The 15,257-nt window shown below is 40.1% G+C and overlaps 1 protein-coding gene across 3 annotated transcripts in view; it reads right to left on the bottom strand.

Moving 5' to 3' along the window:
- LOC125454282 (contactin-associated protein-like 5) overlaps nt 1-15,257 on the bottom strand; it is an 821,154-nt gene that overhangs the window by 362,516 nt on the left and 443,381 nt on the right. For all 3 annotated transcript variants that reach the window (XM_059647522.1, XM_059647523.1, XM_059647524.1), the window contains 3 exons: nt 12,464-12,570; nt 8,482-8,601; nt 3,787-3,987 (listed from right to left, as the gene is read on the bottom strand). In XM_059647522.1, the coding sequence (XP_059503505.1) occupies nt 3,787-3,987; nt 8,482-8,601; nt 12,464-12,570 (428 nt within the window). The remainder of the gene's footprint in view (nt 1-3,786; nt 3,988-8,481; nt 8,602-12,463; nt 12,571-15,257) is intronic.

The following is a 15,257-nucleotide window of genomic DNA, read 5'->3' as shown; positions in this document are numbered from 1 at the left end:
GGTTGACAGGGTTGTTAAGAAGGCATACAGTGTTTTAGCTTTTATTAATAGAGGGATTGAGTTCCGCAACCATGAGGTTATGCTGCAGCTGTACAAAACTCTGGTGCGGCCGCACTTAGAATATTGCGTACAGTTCTGGTCACTGCATTATAAAAAGGATGTGGAAGCTTTGGAAAGGGTGCAGAGGAGATTTACTAGGATGTTGCCTGGTATGGAGGGAAGGTCTTATGAGAAAAGGCTGAGGGACTTGAGGCTGTTTTCGTTAGAGAGAAGAAGGTTGAGAGGTGACTTAATTGAGAAACATAAAATAATCAGAGGGTTAGTTAGGGTGGATAGGGAGAGCCTTTTTCCTAGGATGGTGACAGCGAGCACGAGGGGGCATAGCTTTAAATTGAGGGGTGAAAGATATAGGACAGATGTCAGAGGTAGTTTCTTTACTCAGAGAGTCGTAAGGGAATGGAACGCTTTGCCTGCAACGGTAGTAGATTCGCCAACTTTAAGTACATTTAAGTCATCATTGGACAAGCATATGGGCGTGCATGGAATAGTGTAGGTTAGATGGGCTTCAGATCAGTATGACAGGTCGGCACAACATCGAGGGCCGAAGGGCGTGTACTGTGCTGTAATGTTCTATGTTCTAATAGAACAGAATGCAGAATAGAGTGTTGCACCTACAGTGAAGGTGCGGAGGAAGATCAACTCTAATATTTGAGAAGTTTGTTCATAAGTCCAATAACAGTGGGGAAGAAGCAGTTCTTGAATCTGCTGGGTTTTTTTTTCAAACTTTTGTATCTTCTGCCCTATGAAACAGGATGGTCCCAAATCAGTTGACCATTCTGCTATGTGAACGTTGTACTGCTTCCCTTTCCCTGTCAGCAAACATTGGATCTGATTTAATGTCTAAATGTCTTAGTGTGGAGGTACCGATGTTGGACTGGGGTAGACTATAACGTGGTGTTGTGTGATTTCTACATCGTTTAGGATATCTAAATCAGAAAAGGGTCACCAATCTAATTTACCCATAACTCCAATGAGTCTTTCACAGGAACTGAGGAAGGGTCACCAGACCCAAAACATTAACACTAATTTTATTCTTCACAGATACTGCCAGACCTGCTGAGCTTTTTCCAGCAACTTCTGTTTTTGCTTCTGATTTAGAGCACCCGCAGTTCTTTCAGTTTTCACTCCCTTCTTGATCTGTCTCCAGTATTTGGCATGCTTAACCACACCTTTCTTAACCACTGCTCATGCTCTGCTGACTAACTACATGGGGTTGCAATGACTTGGTCCTTACTTATCTAACAATAGTCAAAGAATCACCTGCAAAGAAGTCACTTCCTGGCCCTGTATATTACTTTTGATATTCCCATGGGTCGGACTTGCAAACCACAACTGTTAACCAACCCCCTTCCCCCAACATTCTCCCCAGTTTCTCATTTACTTAATATTCGTTGTGACATCTAATTCCACCATAACATGAATACTGTCAACCCTGCTCCAATCCATAACCTGGCTGATGGGTTGTCTTGATATCAATAGCAGAAATTTTCCCTGAATAGATATTAGGAAGTTCAACCTTACTATCAACAGTACTTGCCTCAAACTCTACTCTCTTGAAACTTACTTCTTTGACCAACCATTCAATTACGGGTCCTAATATTTCCAAATAGTTGTCATGGTAATGTCACTGAGCTAATATCCAGAATTCAGGATAATGTTCTCAGATCACAAATTTGAATCCCACCATAGAAGATTATTTGATTTAATAAAAAGTTGGACAAATGGAAAGCATGTATCAATTTTCATGAAAACCCATCTGCTTCACTGATGTCCTTCAATAAAGGGAATCTGTCATCCTTGGCTGGTCTGACGAATATGTGAATTCAGACCCACGGCAATGTGGTTGACTATTAACTCTCCTGCGGGCAATAAATGTTAGCCAGTCAGTGACACTCACATCAAATCAACAAATATAAGAAAAAATGGCTCAATAACATATTAAGTTTCACAATCCTCCTTAGCAGCTGCTTTCTACAAAAGGTTATATAAGTACAATTCGCTATTTTGTTGTCATATGGTATTATGATTGATTATAATTATGTATAATAATGTAGTCTAGTAACATAATAAGTTAGTTCTATAATAATAAAATAAGCTGGCACATTTCCCTAAACAATAAAAGGAGACATTTTCATGGTTTTGAGATCCATTTAAACTATTCTGTCTAATTTTGGTAAAGCTAAGAACAATGTGTAACATTATAAGTCAGGAACAAACATTTGAACTTGTTGAAATGACAGTGTCAGAAAAACTATGACCAAATAATGGTAGGAAAAAAAACTAATTGGTTTTGACAACCAAAGAATTAAAGCAATTATCTCAGATGAAAAATTCCTATTATTAACACTGACTACAGCACAGGACTGCTACTGGCAAAGAAATACACAGGCAGCTCAACAATGATTGAGTCTTCACTTAATTCAAGTATACATCCTTATGCTGTGATTGTTATTCTTTCTACATTATTGTAATTATATTTGCTACTTAGTGGTGTGGGAGGTGACTTGGATTGATTTGCAATCATAATTTGCAAAATGCAACTGTCCTTTACTGATTGTATTTTGCTGGAAAAATAATCTTGCTTTGTCAGTAAAAGTTACAATTATTCAAAAATTCTCATAGATTCATACAGCGTAGAAAAAGCACTTTGACCCGTTGAATCTACACTGACAGAACAACCTCGAAAGCCGCACTCATTTTCTGCACTTGGCCCATTTCCTTGAATGTTATAATATTTGAAATACCCATCCAAATTATTTATTTAAAGATTGTTACATTTCCAGCTTCCACTACCTTACTAGGAAGTGCATTCCAGATTCCCACCAGCTGCGAAGTGAAAAAGGCTTTTTGTTCCGAAATCCCCTCTGAAACTCCTACCCCTCGCCCTAAAACAATGCCCTCTTGTGATTGATGCCTCAAACAAGGGAAACAGCTGCTCTCTATTCACCCTGTCCATACTCCTCCATAATCTTATATACCTAGGTCATATACCCCATCATGATTCTCATCACTTTTTTTAACAGACTCTTTCATGGGATTTTGTTTGCATTGTCGTTTGTTGACTTGGTAGACTTATTTTGCTGTAACTACGCTTGTTTATTTTTTAAATGTCGAAGCAATAAATTTCACCTTGCTTTCAACTCATCAATTGAAGCATTGACATTCCAATTATTAACAATGGATGTACCAGAAAGTTAAGTTATGCAGATGCATCTTTCATGCCCTGCGTATGGAGGCCTTGGTCTGGCCCATTGTGTTAAGGAAGGTCATATGGAAGTTTGGACGTGAATCTACAAGGATTACAATAAAACAAAGGAGTAAACTAATTGTGACTGCTGCAAATCTCATATGTTAACTTGTGAGTAGAATGCAAATATCTAACACATATGTTGCATTTGTCACTTTAGGTGTACCAAAATAGCTAGCATTCAATTAATATCTAATTGCAAAACAACAGATCACACAATAATTTGCTCAATTCTTACACTCTCCTACCATCAAGACATTTTTTAAGGCAATCATTATGTATCATTTAGAAAGGCTCCCAGTTTCATAGGATAACACTGTAGGACGTGACACTCCAGTGTCAAACAATGTCAAACTTTTGACTGAAGCTAATTTTATTGTAGGCATCACTTAATCATAAAAATGAGAAGAAAGAGACTGACTTTTAAACATCAATGCTCGAGCATAATTAGTTTTATAATTTGTGGTGCAAGTACCTACCTGGCGTGTTTAAAAGGCGTGACTTCTTGCAGTGATAAGCCACTTTCTGCTCACAATAGTCCATGCTGTTAATCATGGCTCGAAGCTGTTCCATGCTAGCATTGTAGTTTAGCTGCACAAGGTAAGGCTTTTCTGCACTGGAACCTCTCACTTTCGTTAGCTCAGTATTGTTGTGCTGAATTACTGTCCAGGTTTTATCTTCTGTTTGTTTTTAAGGAAGATAATACAAGCATTAGAGGCCTAAGAACACATAGCTGTGGCATGTAGAAACTTGACTTAATGAACACCAGAACAGCATTTACTCCAATGCTGTGCATGTCCTAGTATGTGATCTTGAGGATGAACAACGATAGCTCAGATTTTGTGGTGGTAACACCAGAAAAGAGTCATCATTGTCAGCATGACTCCAATGAAACAGACAACAACTATTTGGGTCCACATATGAGTAAACTGACACAGAAAGTGTGTGCAGAGCAAGGCAAGAAACAGAAATCTATTTCAGTGTGGCGCTCATTGTACTGGGTGCTATTGCTGCCATAACTACATTTCAAGATGAAAGAATGAGACAACATGGTCAGCTATTGAAGAAGACAACAGCGGAAGATGAACTGACCACCTGATCGTCTATCTATATCTTATGGAAACCAAATAATTAGGCCACAGATTGAGCATCAACTCTCATAATTTAAGTTTTACTGGGTTACATATTTGTGGCAGTCAATCAAGATCTAATTGTTCGGAAAAATTCTAAGTTTTGAGTCATTGGTGCCTAGACTGAACTTTTGAACCAGATAGGGTGAGGTTGGTCTCTGGTGGAAATAGTCCACAAGCTGCAAGTACTGGATGTTTGCCACTAATCGCTGTGTTTGAATGATCATATTTCATCATTTTGATTATTTGACCCCATTAAGAATTGAATGAGTTGTATTCAAAATCTTGATTTTTCTAAACAGTGAAATTTAAATTGAATATACAATTGAGACATTTAACATTTTGAGATGGGAAGTAGGAAAATCTTAATATGGAGTCTTTAGCAATGATTCTCCAAAGTATAAGAAAGGAAGGAAACATTGTTTTGAAAGCAATATATTTTGATATATTTTGGATGCAGGCTAAGTGTTTAGCCTGGACTGTTTTGGAAGTTGTGGGGAGCTCGTCTTTGACTTGCTGCCAGTTAAACTCATTAGCCAATTTTTAGCTGACTATACCAAAATTCTGTTTTGAGAATACGGTTATGTTTAGGGACAAGGGCAAGAATCCAAACTTAAAACACAGGAATTGATGGTGAATAGGTTGTCAAAATCATAACCAGCCATTTCATGTTTGTGTGACTATTGTAGTTCATTTCCTGTTACAGAAAATAGCACCAAATCCATCACCACATGCATGCTCAGCCTGTTCCCTTTTTGATGATTCGTTCATGGGATTTGGGTTGACTGATTAGGCCAGCAATTATTATCCATCCCCAATTTCCTTTGAGAAGTTGATGGCGAGCAGCTTTAGTAGGTCTGGTGTAGGTAAACTCACAGTAGTTTAAGGAAGGGAGCTCCAAGATTTTGACCCAGAAGTCGTGAACAAACATCAATTTGTATTGCGTACAGCTCTGGTTGCCGCATTATAGGAAGGATGTGAAAGCATTGGAAAGGGTGCAGAGGAGATTTACCACGATGTTGCCTGGCCTGGAGGGAAGGTCTTATGAGGAAAGGCTGAGGGACTTGAGGCTGTTTTTGTTAGAGAGAAGGTGAAGAGGTGACCTAATAGAGACATACAAGATGATCAGAGGATTAGATAGGATAGACAGTGAGAGCCTTTTTCCTCGGATGGAGATGGCTAGCACGAGGGGACATAGATTTAAACTGATGGGTGATAGATATATGACAGATGTCAGAGGTAGGTTCTTTACTCAGAGAGTAGTAAGGGTATGGAATGCCCTGCCTGCAACAGTAGTAGACTTGCCAAGTTTAAGGGCATTTAAATGGTCATTGGATAAATATATGGATAACAATGGAATAGTGTAGGTTAGATGGGCTTCAGTTTGGTTTCACAGATCGGCGTAACATCGAGGGCTGAAGGGCTTGTACTGTGCTGTAATGTTCTATGTTCTAATCTAGCTCCAAATCAGGATGGTGTGTGACTGAGAGAACTTGCAAATGTCGATTTTCCCAAGTATCTGCTGCCCTTGTCCTTCTTGTTGATAGAGGTCGTCGTTTTGAAAAATGCTGTTAATGGAGTTTTTCTCACTGAGTTATTGCAGTGTTTATTGTAGATGGAACACAGTGCTGCAACCGTGTACTGGGGATGGAGGTAATGAATGGTGAAGGAATCAAACAGGCTGCTTTGTCCTGCATTCCATCAAAACTCTTGAGTGTTCTCAGAGTTGTACTTATTGAGGCAAATGGGATTCCTTTGCACTCCTGACATGTGCCTTGTAGATGACGGTCAGGTTTTCAGGAGTCAGGAGCTGAGTTGCGTGCCACAAAACACCTATCCTCTGACCTGTTCTTGGAGCCACAGTATTTAATCAGTGGATCGATTTCAGTTCTTAGTAATTGGTAACCCTACACGCGGGAGGTAATGGCCTCGTAGTATTATCCCTCGATTGTTAATTCACAGGCCCAGGTAATGTTCTGGGGACCTGGATTTGAATCCTGCCATGGCAGATGGTGGAATTTAGATTCAATAAATATCTGGAATTAAGAATCTAATGATGACCATTTATCCTTTGTTGATTGTCAGGAAAAAAACCCACCTGGTTCACTAATGTCCTTTAGGGAAGGAAAATGCCACCCTCACCTGGTCTGGCCTACTTGTGACTCCAGACCCACAGCAATGCAGTTGACTCATAAGAGCCCTCTGGGCAATTAAGGATGGGCAATAAATGCTGGCCTAGCCAGAGGTGCCCTCATCCTGTGAATGAACTTTAAAAACACATGCCCCTGACCACCACCCCATGATGCTGATAGGAGCAGAAGGACCATTCGGCCCATCACATCTGTTCACCCATTCGGTCATGGTTGATATGTTTCTCAACCCAATTCACTTGTCTTTTGCCTGTAATTCTTTACACCATTTCCAATCAAGAATCAATCTATCTATGTCTTAAATATATGCAACAACTTGGCCTCTATAGTCCTCTGTGCAATTAGTTCCATAGATTAACTACCCTCCAGCTCAAGAAATTCCTCGTAATCTCAGTTCTAAAGGATCATCTTTCATGGCTGTGCCCTTAAGTCCTAGTCTCTCCTGTAAATGGAAATATCTTCTCCACATCCAATCCCTCCAGGTTTCTCTGTATTCTGTAAGTTTCAGTCAGATCCTCCCTCTTCCTTTTAACTCCATTCAGTACAGGCCCAGAATTCTCAACAGCTCCCCAAATGACAAGCTCTTAATTACTGGGATCATTCTTGTAAACCTCCTATGCACCCCTTCCAACACCACCACATCCTTCGTTAGATATGGGAGCCCAAAACTGTTCACAACATTTCAAATGCAGTCTGAGCAGAGCCTTAGGAGTGGATGTGGAGCAGATATTTCCACGAGTAGGGGAGACTAGCTCCTGAGGGCACTGCCATGAGGGATGTCCCTTTAGAACTGATGTTCGGAGGAATTTCTTCAGCTAGAGGATAGTTAACCTGTCAAACTTGTTTCAGATGGTCATTGTCTTGCATTTGAGTGACACAAATGTTATTTGCCATTTGTCAAACCTTACTTGAATATCCTGTACCAGGAATCATGATTTCTACATTTAAATTGCATGGCCATGTATCTAACTGGGTATGGTTTACATCCCACTGAGATAGAAAATCTGTTATTCATGGATTAAACATTTGAAACAAAGATAGCATCGATGGAATGCCAAAGGATGATGAGGTTCATTCCAAATTGTTCAGTTCAGCCAGGATGGACCAAATGGCTTTCTGTGTTAGAACTGTCAATGGTTCACCGAGCCAGTGATATATATGTTCCATGAACAATTATTTTTCTATTAGAAGTTTCAAGGTATTGTGGCTGATGTACAGCTGCCAATTCTATTTATAAAACATAACATTCAGACCCTTCTGAGGTGGAATTGTGTAGTTATTGTATTGAATACTAATTTTTTCGGAGATATATGATGAGAACAAATGTAAATGTTCCTTAAGACCTATAATCAGAAGTGGATTATTTCTGCAAACCGACAAACAGTTGCGACCAAAAACTCAGATCTAAGTGTAAACAAAAAAGAAAGTCTGGAAAATAGAAAACTTTGGAAATGCACAATGTGTCAAGCAGCCCACAAAAGAAAACATAAAGATTAATCAAGGGTGATACAGTGATCTTTCTCTCTCAAATGGTTCAGGAACTGGTGTTGCTATGTGCTAGCCTTGTTCATGTATCCTGAGAACTTAGTTTCCATTTGGGAGCACTGTATCAACTCTGATATTGTAATACAGCACTGATGAAGAGTCATCCTTTTTTCCATCCTCTGCTCAAGAATATAGTTCTTGTTTCTTCCTTCAAAAGCTAATTGACTTGTTAAGCATACCTTTGATTGTGGGTTTTTAATCGATCTACCCTTGCTTTGCAAAGAAAGATCAGAATAAAGGTGTTCGGTGGATAGAGGAAAATACTTTGTTTGTTTTGTATGTGTTTTTGATTTCCTATAGGCTCTGATTTATTGTCTCCTCAAAGCAAAAGTAATGTGAAGCAGCTTACCTGTCATGTTACAGTATACAAGGAGTGGTCCCACTGGACCGCTGCCATCTGGATCAATGAAGAAGAAACCTGATGTATTCCCTGTGTGTTTGTAAGCTTCACAAGACTGTTCATGCACCGCTGAAATAAGACAAACAAAATAAGCAGAATCTTTCAGTCAAGGTTTTTGACATTGTTGTGAAACCACGGTTTGAACACAGGGAAACATTCTGGCACACAACGAGAGCAAAGACAGGAGCAAAACACTAATGGCAATTGGACGTCTGAAATAAGAACAATAGATGTTGAAAATTCTCAGAGCATGCATCAGCATCTGCCCACAGAGAAACAAAGTTAATGGGCGGGAACTTCCTGTACATTTCAGTGCCCTTATGTTGGAACTCAACACTAACACTTGCTGGGTGTCTAAACTGAAGGGACTTGTTTCCCCTGAAATGTCCTCCTCATTGCCTCATTTCCATGCTATCAGAGATGGTGGGTGGGCTTCCAATTCCGCTGGCCTGATTAAAGGGAGGCTGTTTTACGGCCCGTGACAGCCCCACCAGGAGAGGTAGAGCATTTGAGGAATGTAGGTGGCATTGAGAGCACGTCAAAATGGTGGTGCCTTCACAGACAGAAATTTGAACTATAAAGTCAAGGTGTCAAACATGCAGGTCCCAAAGATTCATGGGAAACCTTTGGGTTTGGAGTGTGGATGTCACCCTTGCTGTAGTGTCACCTTTTCTCCTACTGCCTTTGTGAGATGGACTGAATAGCTGCAAACAACCCCCTGGTTGTCTGTATGGAAACCACTCCAAATGGAAAGACAGAAACACTGGATCTACTTCACACCTTAGTTGCTTAAAATAGCTGCCCACCTCCATTTGGCAGGCAATCGAGCTGTACACCAAATGCCTCTGGGAGACATGTTTGATAATGGAGAAGTATTGTGCAGACATTTGTGATAATGAGAACACATTGCCCAATCATCCCTAATTCCCAAGACACCCTGAGCCACAGCCTGCTATCCTGGAGCAGAAAATTGACTCCAATGTCTTTGCATAATCAATTTTTTTCTATCTATTTGCAGTACAAAATAATTTTCTTCACCCCTTGGTCATTTCTTAGGGCTAAAATTCTTAGGTTTCAAAAGGAATCGAGAGAAAGCAGGAATGGGGTACTGAGTGTATGATCAGCCATGATTGTATTGGAGGTGGCCCAGGGTCAAAGGGCAGAGTAGCCCACTCCTGCCTCCATTTTCTATGCTTTGGCATTTCTATCATCAGAATTTCCAATCAAGATATTAAGTATATTCAACAGAAAGGAAAAGCCAATTGACCCCATGGAGATTAATTACAAACAATGAAGAGTCTTGAACAAATTAACAGAGAAAGATTATTTTGGGTTTCATGAGGAATTACTAATTAAAAAGCATTTGCAAGCGATTTTAAAGATGGCGAGGCATCAATCTATTTACGCAAAGGGTTTTTCAAGAATGGAATTAACTGACTGAGATAGAAAATTTGTTATTCAAGGATTAAACATTTGAAACAAAGATATCATCGATGGAACACCAAAGGATGATGAGGTTCATTCGAGATTGTTCAGTTCAGCCAGGATGGACCAAATGGCTTTCTGTGTGAGAACTGTCAAGGGTTCACCGAGCCAGTGATATATATGTTCCATGAACAAATGTAAAGGAAACAAGATTGAGAGTTGAGGAAAGAGACATAGTGCTTGGAGGCTAGGAGAAGGAGCGCATATGGTGTTGGAGGAAGGGCGGAACTGGAGGTGGGGAAATCAAAGGCAAGGTGGTTGACTGCTCTTGAAATCCATATTAACTCACTTCTCATTCAACTGGCACTCTTGATAAACTGGCAAATAGTTATACCTCAAACATCACAATCTACCATGATGTATGCTGGAAATAAAGTACAACAGTGACGTGTATACCCCCTGCAATGCGTGCAGTTCTGGTCGCCCTATTACAGGAAGGATGTGGAAGCATTGGAAAAGGTGCAGAGGAGATCTACCAGGATGTTACCTGGTCTGGAGCGCAGGCCCTATGAAGAAAGGCTGAGGGACTTGGGTCTGTTCTGATTGGGGGAAGGAGGCTAAGAGGGGATTTAATAGAGACATACAAGATGATCAGAGGATTAGGTAGGGTGGACAGTGAGAGTCTTTTTCCGAGGGTGATGACTTCAGCTTGTACAAGGGGGCATAGTTACAAATTGAGGGGTGATAGATTTAAGACAGACGTCAGAGGCAGGTTCTTTACTCAGAGAGTGGTACGGGTGTGGAACACGCTACCTGCCAATGTAGTTAACTCAGCCACATTAGGGACATTTAAACAGTCCTTGGACAAGCATATGGATGATGATGGGATAGCATAGGGGGAGGGGCTTAGATTAGTTCACAAGTCGACACAACATCGAGGGCCGAAGGGCCTGTTCTGCGCTGTATTGTTCTATGTTCTATGTTCTATGCATTACATTTCTATTACATACTGCATGTTTTCACATTGATTTTAGGAGTTACATTGATGGAAACATAAAACGTTTTTACATTTTTTGCGGGATGTTGATATCTTGAAGCTTTGCATGGTAAGTAATAGGGTTTCGTGTACCTCTTGATTCATAGAATCGTTACAGTGTGAAAGCAGGCCTTTTTTTATTCATTCACAGAGTAAGGACATTGCTAGCTAGGCAGCACTTATTGCCCATCCCAAATTACCTAGAGAGCAGTTAAGAGTCAACCATATTGCTGTGGGTCTGGAGTCACATGTGGGCCAGACCAGGTAAGGACAGCAGTTTCCTTCCCTAAAGGACATTAGTGAACCAGATGGATTTTTCCAATAATTAACAATGGATTCACAGTCATTATTAGACTCTTAATTCCAGATATTTATTGAACTCAAATTCCACCATCTACCGTGATAGGATTCGAGCCCAAAACATTATCTGGGTCTCTGAATTGACAGTCCACTAGGCCATTGCTTCCCCTCACTTTTGGCTGATTAAGCCCACTGAAAGGCATCCTACCCAGACCCACAATATCCGTGTAACCCTGCAATTCCCATGGCTAATCCATGGGCATTCTGGGCAATTTAACATGGCCAATCCACCTAACCTGCGTATCTTTGTGGTAGGAAACTGGAGCACCTGGAGGAAACTCACACAGGCACAGGGAGAATGTGCAAACCCCACACAGACAGTTTCTTGAGGGTAGAATTGAACCTGGGCCCTTAGTGCTGTGATGAACCACTATACTGCCCTAAAGTTACTGATGGAGATCAGAAGCAGATAGCCTGTGACTGATGAGAGAATTTCATGCTTTCACACAAAAAAGAAACATTATAACCATAAAATAGCTTGCATGAAACACATCAAATGAATCAAACTGTGACTCGATTAGAGGGCATGAGGTTAAAATTATTGGCCTCAAGAAAATAAAAACTAAATATATTAGATGGTGGGGGGGGAATTTCTATTCATTAACACACTGATAAAGAAATTGATTGGGAATGAAATAAGTGATTTCAGGCCTACAAAAAGATAACCAAATACCCACAATAGACTTTTTTATACTCTCATAGGAAAGAAGGAGGGAGAGTGTCCCCTGCAGAGAGCAGTTGGCCAGTGCTCATGTAATTGAGATGTGGAGAAGGATGAATATTCTTGAAGGTGTGTTTGATTTACTTCAACCATCAAGGAATATTTAAACAGAACCTTTCCTCAGAGGGTTTAATAGGCCATGAAGAGTTCATGATGGAGTTAATTATCGACTTGATGAGATAAGCAGCCTGTCTCACTCACACCTCCTTACAGTTGTAGAAAGTCACACATTGGTATGCAGAACAATGTAACAACCAAATATTCTTCTTCAAACAAACAAATGGAACTATAATTTTAAAATCAATGCAAATTTAAGTAGGCCGTCTTGACTTGGCAATGGCCTGCTAAAAATGAATCACTTACAAAACAGAACACATGGCTCTACTTACAATTATGACATGTCGCTCTTTTATAGCCCGTTCCTGAACAGTTGCAGTAAAAGGTGCTCCAAGACTGCGAACATTCTCCTCCATGCTCACAGTAATTTGGCAAACATCTAATGCATAAAAATGAAAGTTAATGCAATAGATATACATGAATAACAACAAATTCTCTTAATATTGTGTTTTAGCACAGTAAGTTATTCCCAAGGTACCTCAGGAGATTTATCGGACTTTAGTTTGAAATGCTAAAGTGATATTCAGAACAAAAAAACTCAGTCAAAGAGGTCAGTTTTGAAAAAAGAACTCACAAAGAAGAAAGAGACAGAGAGGGGTTTCAGGAGGGAATTCGAGAGTTTAGGATTTTGGCAGCTGAAGGCTTGACGCCCAATCAATTTAGGTGTTCTCCCAACTCAATCAAAACCTAAATAGAATTCACGCATAAAAACGTAAACTAGTGCTCAGGTTACTTTAAAATAAAGTTAAAAGAAAAGTCAATTTCAAACTGTTGTTAGAATGGGGATGGTCAGTGGCCATGAAGGAGGCAATTTGTGCTTATTGGAGCAGCTCAAGTCCAAGTTATTTTTATACAAGGACTCCAAAAGCACACAATGTATGCGAATGCTAAAAAGCTGGATGGACAGCAAAACTAGAACATTGATCATTCCTAAGAAGCCTGTCAGCATATGTCTGTAGGGAGAATGATGGGAGGTGGAAGGGTGATTGATGGAAGGCACTGGCAGCGGGGAAGAGGACTGACTAAATATTTAACATAAAATAAGAGGCAGCAACAGTGCAGAATACCTTTGTGGGCCTGAATGGTCACACACATTTGCCCTGACCCCATGAAAATGTGAATAAAAAGAATGGCCAGTTTTAGAGTTCCCAGCATTGATCTCTTTAAGCATCTACTCTTGTGTATTTATTCTATCATGGGATGTGTATGCCGCTAGCGAGGCCAGAATTTATTGCCCATCCTTAATTACTTTTGAACTAAGTGGCTTGCTGCGTCTTTAGAGGGGAGTCATAGAGTCGTATAGCATGAAAACAGACCTCTCGGTCCGTGCTGACCATAATCCAAAACTAAACTCGTCCCATCTGCCTGTGCCTGGCCCATATGCCTTCAAATATTTATTATTCATGTACTTATCCAAATATCTTTTAAATGTTGTAAATTGTACTTCCATCTGCCATTTGCTCTGGAAGTTCATTCCACACATGAACCACTCTCTATGTAAAACAAAACTACCCCCATGCCTTTTTTAGATCTTTCTCCACTTAACCTGCTCCTGAGGCTTAAAAGGCCCCAGGCTGGGGAAAAGACAACTGCCTTTCACCTTATCTATATCCCTCACGAGTTTCTAAACCTCTGAAAGGTCACCCCTTAACCTCCTCAGCTCCAGTGAAAAATGTCCCAGTCTCTCCAGCCTCTCCCCATAACTCAAATCCTCTCTTCCCAGCGACATCTTGGTAAATCTCTTCTGAACCTTCTCAAGCTTAATAATATCCTTCCTACAGCAGGTCAACTCGAACTGGGCGCAGGACTCCAGGAGAAGCCTCGTCAATGTCCCGTACAACCTGAGCTTATCATCCTAAATCCTTTACTCAAAGGTCTGAGCAATGAAGGCAAATGTACCAGCTGCCTTCATAACCACTCTATCTATATGTGATTTTCTACTTCTCTGTTTGTTAATGGGATGAGGGTATTACTGGTGAGGCAGCATTCATTGCCCATCCCTAATTGTCCAGAGGGGTCTTATGAGTCAACCATATTGCCGTGTGTCTGGAGTCACATGTAGGACAGACTGAGTAAGGATGGCAATTTTGAATCAGATGGGTTTTTCCCTACAACCAACAATGGATTCTTTATTTCAGATATTTTATTGAATTCAAATTCCACCATCTGCCGTAGCAGGATTTGAACTAGGTCCCTGGAATGTTATCTAGGCCTCTGGATTAACAGTCTAGTGATAATACCACTAGGCTATCACCTCTGCAAACTTCAAAGAATTATGTACCTGAACCCGTAGGTGTCTCTGTTCTAAAACATTATCCAAGATCCTATTTTTAATTGTGTAGGTCCTGCCCATTTTTTTAACCAAATGCCACATGTCATATTTATCCAAATTAATTGCACAGAGCAGTAAAAGTTAAACACATTGCTGTGCATCTGGAGTCACTTATAGGCCAGACCAGGTAAGGATAGCAGATTTCCTTCCCATAAGGCATGTCTATGAGCGAGATGGGTTTTTACAACAATGGTGATAGCTTCATGTTACCATTACTAAGATTACTTATGATTTGATTCAAATTCCATCAGCTGCTATTGTATACCTTTCCTTTTATCACGTCTGACCATTCCACATTTTAAACTGAAAGAAATGAACCATGAAAACTATTGTTTAACAGACAGTGCTACAAACTCACAGCAAGCAGTCCAGCACCTGAAAAGGGGAGATAAGGTCATTTTTTACAGTGATACTTTATTAGAACTAAATATGCAAATGAGCCTTCAGCTTCATTGTTGTGTAAATGATGTTGGCATGTATTTTGTTTGTCCGGAGCAATGAAGCATTTTACAAATTATGTGCTTCGATTCAGAATTAAAGAATAGGTGCCTAATTATCAAGAAATGGCTCTTGCTAATAAAATCTGTCTGGCAACTAATGATTAGTTGTGTGTAATTGTTCATGAAATACCGTTATATACATGTCAAGGAGCTATCATTGCATTGTACTTGATAGATCTTCTCACTTGTTAGTGTTGTTGGATTCCAAGAGGTGCTAGTATTGACTTTACAACA

This window comes from Stegostoma tigrinum, chromosome 7, assembly GCF_030684315.1.
Source record: "Stegostoma tigrinum isolate sSteTig4 chromosome 7, sSteTig4.hap1, whole genome shotgun sequence".
Lineage (NCBI taxonomy): Eukaryota > Metazoa > Chordata > Chondrichthyes > Orectolobiformes > Stegostomatidae > Stegostoma > Stegostoma tigrinum.
The sequence above is the reverse complement of the archived record's forward strand: the minus strand, read 5'-3'. Positions and strand labels throughout refer to the sequence as shown.